The sequence below is a fragment of the Pagrus major genome, chromosome 13 (genome assembly GCF_040436345.1).
Source record: "Pagrus major chromosome 13, Pma_NU_1.0".
Lineage (NCBI taxonomy): Eukaryota > Metazoa > Chordata > Actinopteri > Spariformes > Sparidae > Pagrus > Pagrus major.
The window spans coordinates 9,734,423-9,747,013 of record NC_133227.1 but is presented as its reverse complement, the minus strand read 5'-3'; the positions used below and the strand labels follow the sequence as shown (position 1 = coordinate 9,747,013).

The 12,591-nt window shown below is 42.1% G+C and overlaps 1 protein-coding gene across 2 annotated transcripts in view; it reads left to right on the top strand.

Moving 5' to 3' along the window:
• nbeaa (neurobeachin a) overlaps window positions 1–12,591 on the top strand; it is a 109,864-nt gene that overhangs the window by 29,182 nt on the left and 68,091 nt on the right. For both annotated transcript variants that reach the window (XM_073480099.1, XM_073480100.1), the window contains exons 2-4: window positions 5,980–6,211; window positions 9,919–10,019; window positions 12,388–12,483. In XM_073480099.1, the coding sequence (XP_073336200.1) occupies window positions 5,980–6,211; window positions 9,919–10,019; window positions 12,388–12,483 (429 nt within the window). The remainder of the gene's footprint in view (window positions 1–5,979; window positions 6,212–9,918; window positions 10,020–12,387; window positions 12,484–12,591) is intronic.

The window sequence follows — 12,591 nt, the reverse complement described above, 5'->3', positions numbered from 1 at the left end:
GGCTAAAACCCCACAAAAGACAGGGTAACAGCTGCTAGCCTTTTTAGGTTTGCACCGCTAACGACCAGGTTAGTGTTACAACAACTTGCTAGTTTCAGTGTGTAGGTTGCCAGCTTGAAGGTTGTTTGATTACAAGCAGATAGCGAAAGGAAGAGGCTAATATCGCCTGAAATTGGCGCCAAATAATAGGTTTTATATCAACAATCTACATCCGGTGAGTCAGAAGACATTTGAGTTGGCAGATAATTAAAAGCTCATATAATTCAAAATAAGCAGCTATATACAGTAGGTATTTTTTGAAGGCAATGACAAATGGTCTATTTGTATTTTGTCAGAATAACAGAATGTAGAATAGACCAATTTTCACAGCAGACATTGTGACTTGACGCAGGTGTTGCTAATAACATTAACGATGGCTCTGTTCTCTTCAAGTGTCCCAGTAAGCCGTGACAGTGAGCCAGCGTGCACGATGCCAGGCCCCTCAAACTGAAGCAGCTCAATGAAATTCAACCACCATTAATTTTATTATACGCACCTGTGTTTCTCCGACTGTGGCGTATCGAAATGTCTTCGCTGAAAAAGGCCCAGTGCCCTTGGAACAACTCAGGACTGTTTCTGAGCAGTGTGGCTGGCGAGAAAGGGTGAGACAGACAGAGGGATTGTTTGTTTTACCAACCTCTTATGAGAGCTGGTTTTGGCTGGTCGAGGTGCCTGCTCATATAAGCCCTTTGTGGTGTGAAGACGGATCTGGCACTGACCCCCCACCCTCCACAAACACCCACCTCCCCCGACACAGCCAGAGTGGTGCCAAGCTGAGTGCCAGCTTCCTCCAGGCTCTGAATGAGCAGAACTGCAAAGCTGGTCCGAATTAGAAATGTGGGAAGAGGGAGGAAAGGTAACGCGTAAGTGTGCAACGACAGAGCTGATACTTTACATGAAATATTCAAAAAATGACCCACAACTTTTATTATAACACAATTGGAGGGTGAAAAAGTGAGAACGAATGGTGTCTGGCAGACAGACAGACTCTAAAACCCATAAATACTCCACAATATGAGGAGATTAGTCATCAGTGATCAGTCCACTGAGAGATATTCTTACATTTCAGACTGCTACTGAAAGCATTTCAAGGTTAAACATATCACACTAAATGCTCTGAAGCAAGAAATGACGTTTTCTCTCTGCTCATAACACACGGGGAATATTAGATTTCAATATTGTGCAGACACACATTCAGATGCTTCAGCACTGAACAACATCCAGCCTCTGAATTACCTGTCAAACCGCCTGGAACATCGATGGTGGGAAAGAGGTTGTCACTTCCTTAGCAACCGCTTGACTCACCCGCTGGTTTTCTTGCTGCTTTTTTTTTTTTCTCTCCTTGCGAATGGAACATGAGTGCTGCACTTGGGGAGCAATCATTGTCATAATGCTGCCAAAACAAACGTCCTCGACCGGTTGCCAAGAAGACAGTGAGGTCAGTGCTCGCATTGCCTCGGAGGACGCAGGGGGTGGCACTGCCAAGCCCCTTTATCCTGAGGCGTGTGGCATAATGTGGGTCCCTGTTCATGTGTGTGCATCCTTTCACCGCCAGGGTACGTGTCGGGGTTGTAAAGGCCTCTTGTGCGTCCTCACTGATGTGCTTAGTCGCCCCTTTGTGAGAACTTCCCCGGTAGGGTGTGAACTGACATCGTGGACTCAGGGTGGGGGTGATGAGAGAGATCTGAGGTTACAAGTGTTTATGCAAAAGGAGCATGTTCCCTCATAAAACGAATTAGCAGCCTTTTGTCCGTGTGCACGGTGGCGACGATGATGGTGCTTAAGTGCGCTCGAGTGTGCTCCAAGCTGCTCGTGATCAACCTTGTTGCCATCGAAGCAGCATGTTTATTTATACATCAATTAAAAGCCCTTCTCGCGCTAATAACTGGTGTAGAAATGCTCAAGCATCTATCATTTTTATGGGAGCCACATGAAATGGAGAGCATATATTTGATGTTGAAGAATATTTCTGTTTGTCTGACTGGCCTCCTCTCTTCATGCCACCTGATGTCATTTGTCCAGGCCGGCTCTCCAGGCTCTTGGCAGTGTCGTCGAGGTTTTAGTCGCCTTTCCAGATGTTGCTTCTGGTGGAACACAGATAATAATTATCTGGGCACTTCCTTGTACCCCTCCTGCTCTCACCCTCCCTTTTTCTCTCTATTGTTGGTCACGAGACCCAATTTGTTGCTGTCGTTTGCATCACCCTTCTCATCTCGCTGTGATGTTCCGTACACGGGTGGGAAGCATGAGCGTAGAGGGATTATGCTCATGCTGCACATGTGTAGGTATGCCCACGGGGTGCATTTGTTTTTTTTTCGCGTTCAAGTTGCTGCGTATGTATGAGCGAGTTTCTACAAAGACTTTCTATGCTGTCTCCCTTTAAGCTTCCATTGCGTAGTATATCGAGCATCTTCAAACTGGCATTTATATAGATGTTGTAGGACGTGGTGGTCCCCAGCGAGCTCTATAATTGGGAACCTCAGAGGAGAGGGGAAAATTCGATGTGGGATGAATTAATTCTTCCTCCTTTTATTCCTTGCCTTGTTCAGGCGCCCTCCTCTAGTGCGTTCACAGAGTGCACTGGATCAATTCACTTCACAGGGAGAGAAAGAAGGACAGAGAAAGGGACGGAAGGAGAGTGAGAAAGGAGAGACGGTTAGTCCGTCAGAAGCAGGTCAGCGTGGATGTCGTACACTTGAATAGGAGGAGTTGTTTCAATGACAGATTCCCGAGCCTAAAACCTGATCAACCTCAAGGTGACATAAGTGAAACTTAAAGTAAGAAAGGAGACACAGCTAACAAGGCCTAACCCTTAATCTTAAACGTCTCACTGGGGCTGAAGTCTGTCGATGGGCCAACATGTAATAGATGTCGGTGGTGCTAATGATCGCTACAGCTAATGTTGCATTTCATGTCAATATTATACACGGCCACATCCGTCCATCTTGTCTGTTGTGGTGCTCCAGCATGCATCAGAGTTGGGGTCAGGTTTATTTCACTTAAATCCAAACATCTGGAGTTTCTATACAGCAAAACATGAGTAAGGTTTCCGTCCACATGTTGCACAATATTTAACCAAATTTTCATAAAACTGGCTAAATAGGAATGAATTTGCGATTCCATCCATTACAGTTATGTGAATATTTGGAGGGGAGCACAGTGTGATAAACAGCTGGTGGTGCTAATTGACAGAGCATTAAGCCATTGCAGTATAAATGTCTGCAGTGAGATGAGGTAATTAAAAGAGCTCGAGTCAAACCTCAAACAGTGGAAAACCATCTCTTAACGGTGATTGAAATAAGGCATTTATGTTCATCAGAAACAGCTAAAGTGCTACATTAGCTAACACTAGCTGCCCTAAGCTACTGGTCACACCAAAAAAACTCATAATTTGCCAGAAGAAGAATGTATTTCTTATTTGAGAACTTTCATAATCTCACTTTAACAGCATAATATGTGACATTTCTGCAGTAAAATGTCTTAAAACCAGATGTACCTATGCTGTATATTGGTTGAGTTGTGTACTGATATTATCCCAAATGTTTCCATCAATCCTCAAACCCAGTGAATTGTGTCATTTTATTCAAGTTAACACTGCGTCACCTGTCAGTGGCGTCATATAGCCTTTACCCCCGTAGTTGCTATAATGTCATGGGAAAGGCGGGAACGACAGATGTTACATCAGAGAGTGAGGAAAGAATCAGTGATCTAGCTAGTTGACAGACTAATATCCTGAATAAAAACTTTAAAACATGACCTCGTTTGTCAACATGATTTCTGCCTGAGTCACGTCGGATGGATTTTAATCGTCAGTGGTGGTTGTTTATTAATGAAGACAACAACTCCCATGATCCCACGCTACTTTTGATATTGTTTTGATAGAGAGACCCCTAATGTCAGAAATTACATACTATGCGTTTAATTTTCTAAAATACTTGTAGTACCTTGAATTAATATAATGAGATCAGTGTTATATCTATCTATCTTAATATCAATATTGAACAATATTGTCAGGATGACTGTTGATACTTTTACAAAATATTACCACAATGAGGTTTTTGATGAATTACATAATGTGGATATAATGACTAAGTGGGTCAAGGCAACTATTAGAACAAGTAGAACAATTGCGTCACTTTGCTGTAATGCAGCCTTTAAGACCAGGAACAGACAACACTTATACAATCATAATATAATGATATCCAAAATCTAAGACGATATATAGTGCCATATCGTGATAATGATAGAATATTGAATACTGGGCAGAGGAGGGCAATATCAACAATACAACTGTAAAATCGATTGAACATAATATTCTCCACTGAAGGCAATTACTAGCTTTTTTGAGAGTTTTCAACCTTTCCCAGTTTGCTCAACTGAAACAATTCAACAGAATGATGGAGAAAAGCCTTATGCAGACTCATTTTTAATTTTTGACTGATTGCACATGGACTCTGAGTTTATAGGGCTGGGTGACACAGTTAAAAAATGTATCACCGTGAAATGTTTCATTTCTGTTGATAGTGATAGCATTTGAGAATTTAGAGTGACCTAGACTTGAATTGAACAACTTTATTTTAAGTTTAACCTCCTGTCCCAGCTGTAGGTTGTTTCTTGATATGTAGCAGATGTAAGTTGTTACTGGTAACATGTTGAGTGGAAGGTGGGAAGCAGCTAATGGGATGAAATAATTTAGTTGTATTCCCAGTCTTGGTCAGGACGGTTTTCCTGCAGTTTCAACACAATGTTGTTCTGACATCAGCCAGACTTTAAAAAAAACATGTCACTCATAGCCCCCTCCATTATCAAGAGATAGGATGAGATGTTTTTGAGCCAGGCCATATTTGTTATGTGCTTTCATAGCAGTTCGGATATCTAAGTGAAACAACTGAATTTTCTTTTGAACAGAGTGTCATATATATATCACTATCCTTTTATCGCCCAGGCTGACCCGAGCCTGTCATTCACAGGCATGACACCTCTCTGATAGCAGTGTACGACACTGACTGTACTTTAGTCGTACATTCATTTCTTTCTCTCTGCCTGTGCAGAGACCACAGTCGCAGCCACCTTAATCCTTTTCTGCGTTTTCATTTCTGTCTTCAGTCTCTCGCTACCTTCTCATAACTTATCGCAGGTTCGTGTTCCATCGGATTTAATAACCTCCGTGGTGCTCTCTTAGCTTGTTGGTTGCCGTGGCGACCATTTCCTGGATAGTGTAGTGTGCTGAGGCTGAACTGCGTGGGGTATGCTTGTGCTCATGTGGTGCATGAGTGAGTGTGCGAGTGTGAGTGTGTGTGCGTGTGAGTCATAGCAATATGAAGCCTGTACTATCACAAGTAATAATAGTGCACCAGCCATTAAGAGACAGAACATTTGCACTCGATTTTAAAAAGTATGGTGTCCTCTGACTAATGCTCTCTGAGAGGACAGGGACTAAAATGTGTATTTATCAGTGTCTATGCATGCATCTGTGTGTGTTATGTGTGTGTCTGAGACAGTAGAGGGGGCCATTTTTATGCCTGCTGTACTTTGAGAGTGATTGTAGTTCAAAGAGGAGAGTGCTGCGCTCTTCACATTAGAGAGACAGCAGAGGAAGAGACGGCATTGTGTGCGCGTGTGTGCGCAGATGAAGGATGTTTGTTTGTTGCAGTATGTGCGGCCCCCGGCAGAAGAAATGCCTCCCTAACCACAATCAGCATCCATCAGAAGCCAGGCTTACCTCTCCTACAGACAAAAGGTTAAATGGTTCACTAAATCATTCTCTCTTTTTCTTCTCTCTCTCCTCACTCTGGCTTCATCGCCCCCTCCCCCCTTGTCCTCTCCCCCACATCCCAACACATCCACTTCCTGCCCTGTCCTGCCTCCCAAACTGTGCCCCTCCTCCCCCTCCTGTCCTCCTCTTCCTCCTCCTCCACCCTCTCCCTTACCCTCCTCCAGCTGGTGGGCGGCGAGTTTGACCTGGAGATGAACTTCATCATCCAGGAGGCGGAGAGCATTGGCTGCATGGTGGAGCTGCTGTCCCACTGCGAGGTGACGTGCCAGGCAGAGATCTGGAGTATGTTCACCGCCATCCTCCGCAAGAGCGTGCGAAACCTGCAGACCAGCACCGAGGTCGGCCTCATCCAGCAGGTGCTGCTCAAAATGAGCACAGTGGACGACATGATTGCAGGTAACTGAGTGTGAATGAGCATGTAGTTACGTACATACAGACAATGATGGACAATAGGTAGGGAGGAGTCATGAGTTGAAATTGGTATAAGGGACGTCTAAATTGCAGGGCCTACAAGTCTGTGTAAAACAATATTTATTTGGTACAGACTCTTTTTAAGAAACACAGAAAGAAGCGGTTCAGACCTGATATAAACATGCTTCTTGAGTGATCTGATCACATTTGGACAGCTATAAGTACAGGTGTGAACATCCCTGTGATGTATTGAGGACACGTTTGCGATCTGACAACAAGAAGCCACAACAACAGGCAGAATGGATTACACGTTATCTGATTTCCATGTGGTTCGTTGTAACGTAAATCACCTGTTTGGGCTCTCTTAAACTGCCAATGTTAGCAGCAGATGTTTTGAACACACTGTCTGTTTTAACGAAGTATTGAACCAGTAACCACAATATCCCCAGACGCCCGTAGAAAACAAGTGGTTTTGAGAATTGTTGAGTGAAAGTGGCTACAGCACATTATAAATCATTCATAGCTTAAAAGTTGTTTCTTTCCTTGTAAAAAGGCAGCAGTTTGTTGAGGCACCTCTGTACTAGCCTGTCTAAAGTGCATCTTACCTCCTAATTTCCAGCAGCTGTTTGAACACACGGTTTTAACTGGTTAATCATTTGTGCTACATTTATGAAAGAAACCATTTAATTGACGGTTAACATTTCAAATTTTACACCAGTATAGGCAACTTCTTTGACGCCTGCGGAGAAAGTCCCCAGACTCCCTTTGAAAATCGCTCAATTTTGTGAGTTGTTGAGTTATGAGAAACTCTGTCAAGAAAACATTTTTTAATATTTGGGCCTTCTTGTTAATTCGGCCAATGTTACAAAAGAAAGAAAAGTGTGAAAAGCGTCTCATCTGTTTGTCTCGGTGCTGTAAATGTTTATATAGATTGGATAAACGAGATCCAATCGCTTGAGACGGATGTTGAGACACATGTTATTGCCAGGCATTAACTGATGGACCTGGGGCTGCCCACTTATGATTGGATCCCTCAGGATGGATGTTAAAACTAGGTCTGAATTCCCTCAAAGACTCATTTTTACACTCACACCAGCACTGTGACATCCTCAGCATACTGTCTCATATCATTCTTTTATGGTGTTAAGTGAGTAAAAGGTGTGAGAATTTTTGTGCTGTACTGTGTGCGGCAATTAAGCTTTCCCTGCATGCTTGGCCTAGGTAGTGATTTTCTCAGTGCCTTTCAGAATCGCACAAAGAGCTCCTGTATTCGACAGTGGGTTGGATGTGTAGGTGGAAAAACAATTGTAATACCACAGAAAGGAAAGAGTCAGTGAAGCCACATGCCATGTTGAAAACACTGCATGTCTTCAGACTGCGAAGCTGCTTTTGTCTGTTTCAGTGGACATTTCTGACATTGAGCTCTATTGGAGCTGAACACATATTCTTTATTTTAGACTATTTGTTCTTGTGATTAAATAAAAGCTTTTATGTTGCATTTTATCTCAAAGCTCAGGTCCAACAGTTGAATATTTCCTTGACTGACCTCTGAATTTGTCTAACCACAGAAGTCATGTGTGTATGTATATTTGCCCTGCAGTCCAACATTCGTAACGGCAGTGGAGGCGGAGTAGTGACCTCAGTATGTTTGTGTGTGTGCTGCGGTTTGTACGGAGGGCTTGATTGCAAAACAACACATACAAAGCCGTCTCTTTTCATGATCAGATTGACCTTGACTTCCCTTTAATGATGCCTCAGGGTGGGTGTCCTGTCCTTCCCTCCCCCCAGTGTCCTCTCTGTCCTACCCACCGCCGCAGGATAATGTGCTTTATAACTTCTGTGACTTATTACTGCTCACCACAGCAGAGTACACGCTGCTTAAATCAATTTAATGCCAATTCTCACAGACTCCCTTTCATAACCACTATTCTAACACTTTTTACAAACTATTTAAAATGACCTACATGGATTGATCGTACCAAAAACAGAGCTTAGGGGTTTTGAATCTAGGACATTGTGTATTTTCCTCTCATACCAAGCACCTCAGTGAGCTAGCCTCCTGCTTTATTCCCTATCGCTTGGCTCTGGCTAATGAAATATTGTGGGAAGACTCTATTCATATCTGGCAGGCCTAATGGGAAAGAAGAGCCTTTGTAAGCAGATTGCCTCACTCTGAGAGGGCCTGCGCTGTACCTTTGCCATATCCTCACTGATCTGTCGTGGCTGTGTGAAGTGAAAGTCAATGAGGCAGGAAGGTCATTTCGACTACACGAATGTCTTTCAACACAATGTACTTTTTATTAAGTGCTAATATATTCAGAGGGAAATATTTTGAAGACTTGTTTATGTCAATTTTATGACAAACAAGTTCCTCCGCAGCATTAGTGAGGTGTTGAGAGGTTGTTATTGCTTGTTAAAAATGTGAGCAAATTAAAATGGACAGTTTGACATTTTTAGAAATCATATAGTTATATAGTTATATGAGACTATATGAATGTTAGATTTTAAATATCGTTAAATAGTGACATGTCAGAAAAGTGATCTCTGAACTTACCAGACTGTTAAACTTGTTCTAATAGTTGCTTTTACCAACCTAGTCATTATATCCACATTAGTGGTGATTAATAATCGTAAATCTCACCGTGTTAAAGCAAAATTATGTAGAAATCTGCATTTTGTGTGATCTGGTGCCCCCCACAGTGCAACACCACTGTCGTGAATACAAATCCCAGGTCTGTAACAGTTTGTCAGACGTAAAGTAGGTGCTACCTACAAACAAAACTCATTACGTCATAACAATTTTATGTGTTGAAAACTTGTATCAGAAACAAGTGACGGGGGGCGGAGTGGCTGAGACAGAGACACCATTCAGCCTGTTACAAGATACTGTAGCATCAACATGATTTTGAAGCTGTTACTTTAAGATAAAAAAAAAGTTACATAATGTTCCTTTAGTATTTTGTGAAAGTACCAATGATCATCTTATGTTAGCTTAGCATAAAGATCAGAAGCAGGGGGGAACAGTCACTGGCCTAGCCAAGAAATGTATTTTTTTATTTTTAGTGTTTTTGTACAAGGTGCTGGTAGGCAGATTTTACTTAGCCAGGCTAGCTGTTTCCTCCTGGTTCCAGCCCTTTTGCTAAGCTAAGCTAAGCTAATTGGGTGCTGGTGAAGCTTCATATTTAGCGGACAAACATGAGAGTGGTATATGTCAAAATCCGGATTTTTGAGTTTATTGAACAAAGAGTATAATAATAAATCATTACTGATTAACATTGCTCATGTACATGATGAATGAGCATGTCACTGCGAATTAGCTAATTAGGGAAATGATTACACGTCTCTTTGTTGAGCTATTAGCTGAGAGCGCTTTAAACTTTCTCAGTCTGTTTTTACTTGATGTAGATCAATACGTGACAATAAATTGCTTTGCTCTGCACACATTCACTTTATGAATCAATGCTGTGCGCCGCAAACTCCCTTGAGTTTCAAGGTTTTTGATTTTTTTGATTTTGTAAACAGTGGAGTAGCTCTGAGGACTTGAATGCAACACACTTGAATCTCTGTCTTGCGACCTCACCATATCTTATCAGAGAAGTGTCAGCAGAGGACCTTTCAAATGCCGACTCACTGACACCGACACACACACTTGGTCGCTTGCGCTCACTTTCTTCCTCCGTGTGTTTCCTCAGACCTCCTGGTGGACATGCTGGGGGTCATGGCCAGTTACAGCATCACAGTCAAGGAGCTGAAGCTGCTCTTCAGTATGCTGAGGGGAGACAACGGCATCTGGGTAAGTAAAACCTCTAAAGGAGGTGAACAGAGTTTTAAATTGTGTGTGTGCATCAGTGGGTGTTGTGATTGCAGTGATGTTTCTGCTTCACGGACACGTCTGTCAGTGCCTTGCAGGTTGTAAACAACAAAAACTGAAGATTGCGAAAAGTGGGACACAAATTATTAAATCATCATAATTATATGTTTTATGTATTTATCTCGTATTGACTGATATTTCACCAGAGCTGGGTTTAATGATTGGATTCATTAGTTATTTTGATTTACGATGCTATTGTTTACAGTTGTTGAATAAGAAGAAACATTTCACTTAAGATTAATGAGGTAGTGTCTAAATATATGATTATTGTGTCATTATAACCGTCTATATGTTTGACCCTAGTCTTGTTCTTGTTTTTAAAATCAAAAGAGGCTTAAAAAAGGAGATATTTAGCTTTTTCTAATATGCTATTATTCTACAATTAATAGCCCGAGAGGCTAAATTTATTTTGTAGCAGATTAATTATACAGCATGAGTTTGTTTATGTGTCATTACTCTGGATGTCACTTAATGGGATGGTTGTGCTAATAGAACAGAATAACAGAGGATGTGTCTATGTGTGTGTGTGTATCTATGTTTGAATTGATTTGTGCGTGTAAGTCAAGACAAGGGCAATTTAGCTTACGTTAAGCGTTTTTTTTTCTCTCTTGTAATCAACGTTATTAATTCAAAAGAGGTTTGACTCGCTGTGTTATTTTTGTTCGAGCAATAGAGCCACTGCGATAAAAAAAACAAAACAGCGACAGCCTAATCAGCTGTGAAGGTGAAACACTCATTTAAAGGCTGTGGATTCAGCATTGTTTTTCTCCAGGTGAATCCATTCAGCAACACCTCGCTATGTACTCACACTCTGTCCACGTTATGGATGGGAGGATGTCAGATTTTGTTGCAGATCGTAATAAAAACACTCAGGATAAGTTGCAGATTTCTTTTATTGGGGTGATTATGAAGCAGGATTATCATGAATATCTTCATGAGTGACTAGAAAACCTGTCTAGCTCTATAACATACAGTTCTATATAGGGTTGTAGTAATATGCCGGTTTCAAGGTGTACCACGGTTGAAATTAACAGTTATCGTACCATGCAATATTGAATTCTACTGTATTAGTAGATACAGTACTTAAGTACTTATTTTTAAAGTACATATAGTTTAGTTTATATCACGTTTTATGTCTGTCAGGACATACAAATAACAATAAAATATTTGTTAAACTCCAAAAATCCTTATTTTTTCTATAAAGTACAATATGAAACTTTCTCTACCTTTCTTTTGAACAACCAGCCAAGAAACTTTCTTGTTAGTACGTGCAGCAAACTGTGATAAACTTTTGTTATTGTCAGTGTGTGTAGGCAGACTGGTAAAGATTTTGTTTAGTATGTTTTCTCCTTCGCTAAAACATCAGCACGAACCTGCTTACTGACTGCTTCAGGCTGTCAGACTAACAAAAACAGAATTTTGCACAGTTTATTGTCAAATTTTGCCAATTCTGCTTAGAAAATGAGGGGAGAAATACACCATGCAGTTGCTAATTCATGCTTACTTTTAGAGCTCCGATGCCAAGTTTACTGTTGGTACGTGTTAATGAGATTAATTCAGAGTTGAGAGTCGGGAGTGCTTAGTACAAATTCCACTTACAGTGCTACTTGTTGTCATCGTCTTAACTGCTCCCTGTAGTTTGCTGATTGGCCCAGCTTCCCATCACAAAGACTGGATGCTTTAAAACCGAACTCTGGACTTTTAGGACGGTTTTTGTGAGGCTTAACCTTCCCTGCTCGCTGTAGCGCCAGAGATGACTGCGTGTGATACCTTGGCAGCTGCCGGCAGCCCTTCGCCATGTCAATATACCCTCGTCCCCTCTCGTCAATCTCCCCTCTACTCAGGCTCTGGGACAACCGCCATTAACAACCCCTGGTCACTGATCAGTGGTCCACAGCGAGGCCATCATCCATCCCTTCAGCCCTCTCCCCGAACCTCCTCTGTCCAATAACTATCACCACCTCATCCACCTCACCCCTATTTGCCTGTCTTTTCCAATTCCTCCTCCCCCCCAGCAGCCCTCTCCAGAGACAGATCGATTAAGGGTTGCCATGGTATTGATGAGGTGTTGTCGGGGGAGGGCGGAGGTGATTGAAGAGTTATCGATCCAGTGGGGTAGAGATGTGATGTCACACCATGTTTTTTTTTGATAGAGACTCTCCCCTGTGACTCTGATTGTCAGCATCTGTCACATAATAATGATCACTCTCTCCTCTCCTCTCCTCTCCTCTCCTCTCCTCTCCTCTCCTCTCCTCTCCTCTCCTCTCCTCTCCTCTCCTCTCCTCTCCAGCCAAGACATGCTATCAAGCTCTTGTCGGTGTTGAACCAGATGCCTCAGAGACATGGTCCTGATACTTTCTTCAACTTTCCAGGACGCAGTGCAGCGGTGAGTCGCACTAACATGCAAACACACAGAATAGGTTTAGATGCTCTAATGCTAAAAAAACATTTTACCCCCCCCCCCATGAATACCCAGTCTCCTCTGATTGGTCAG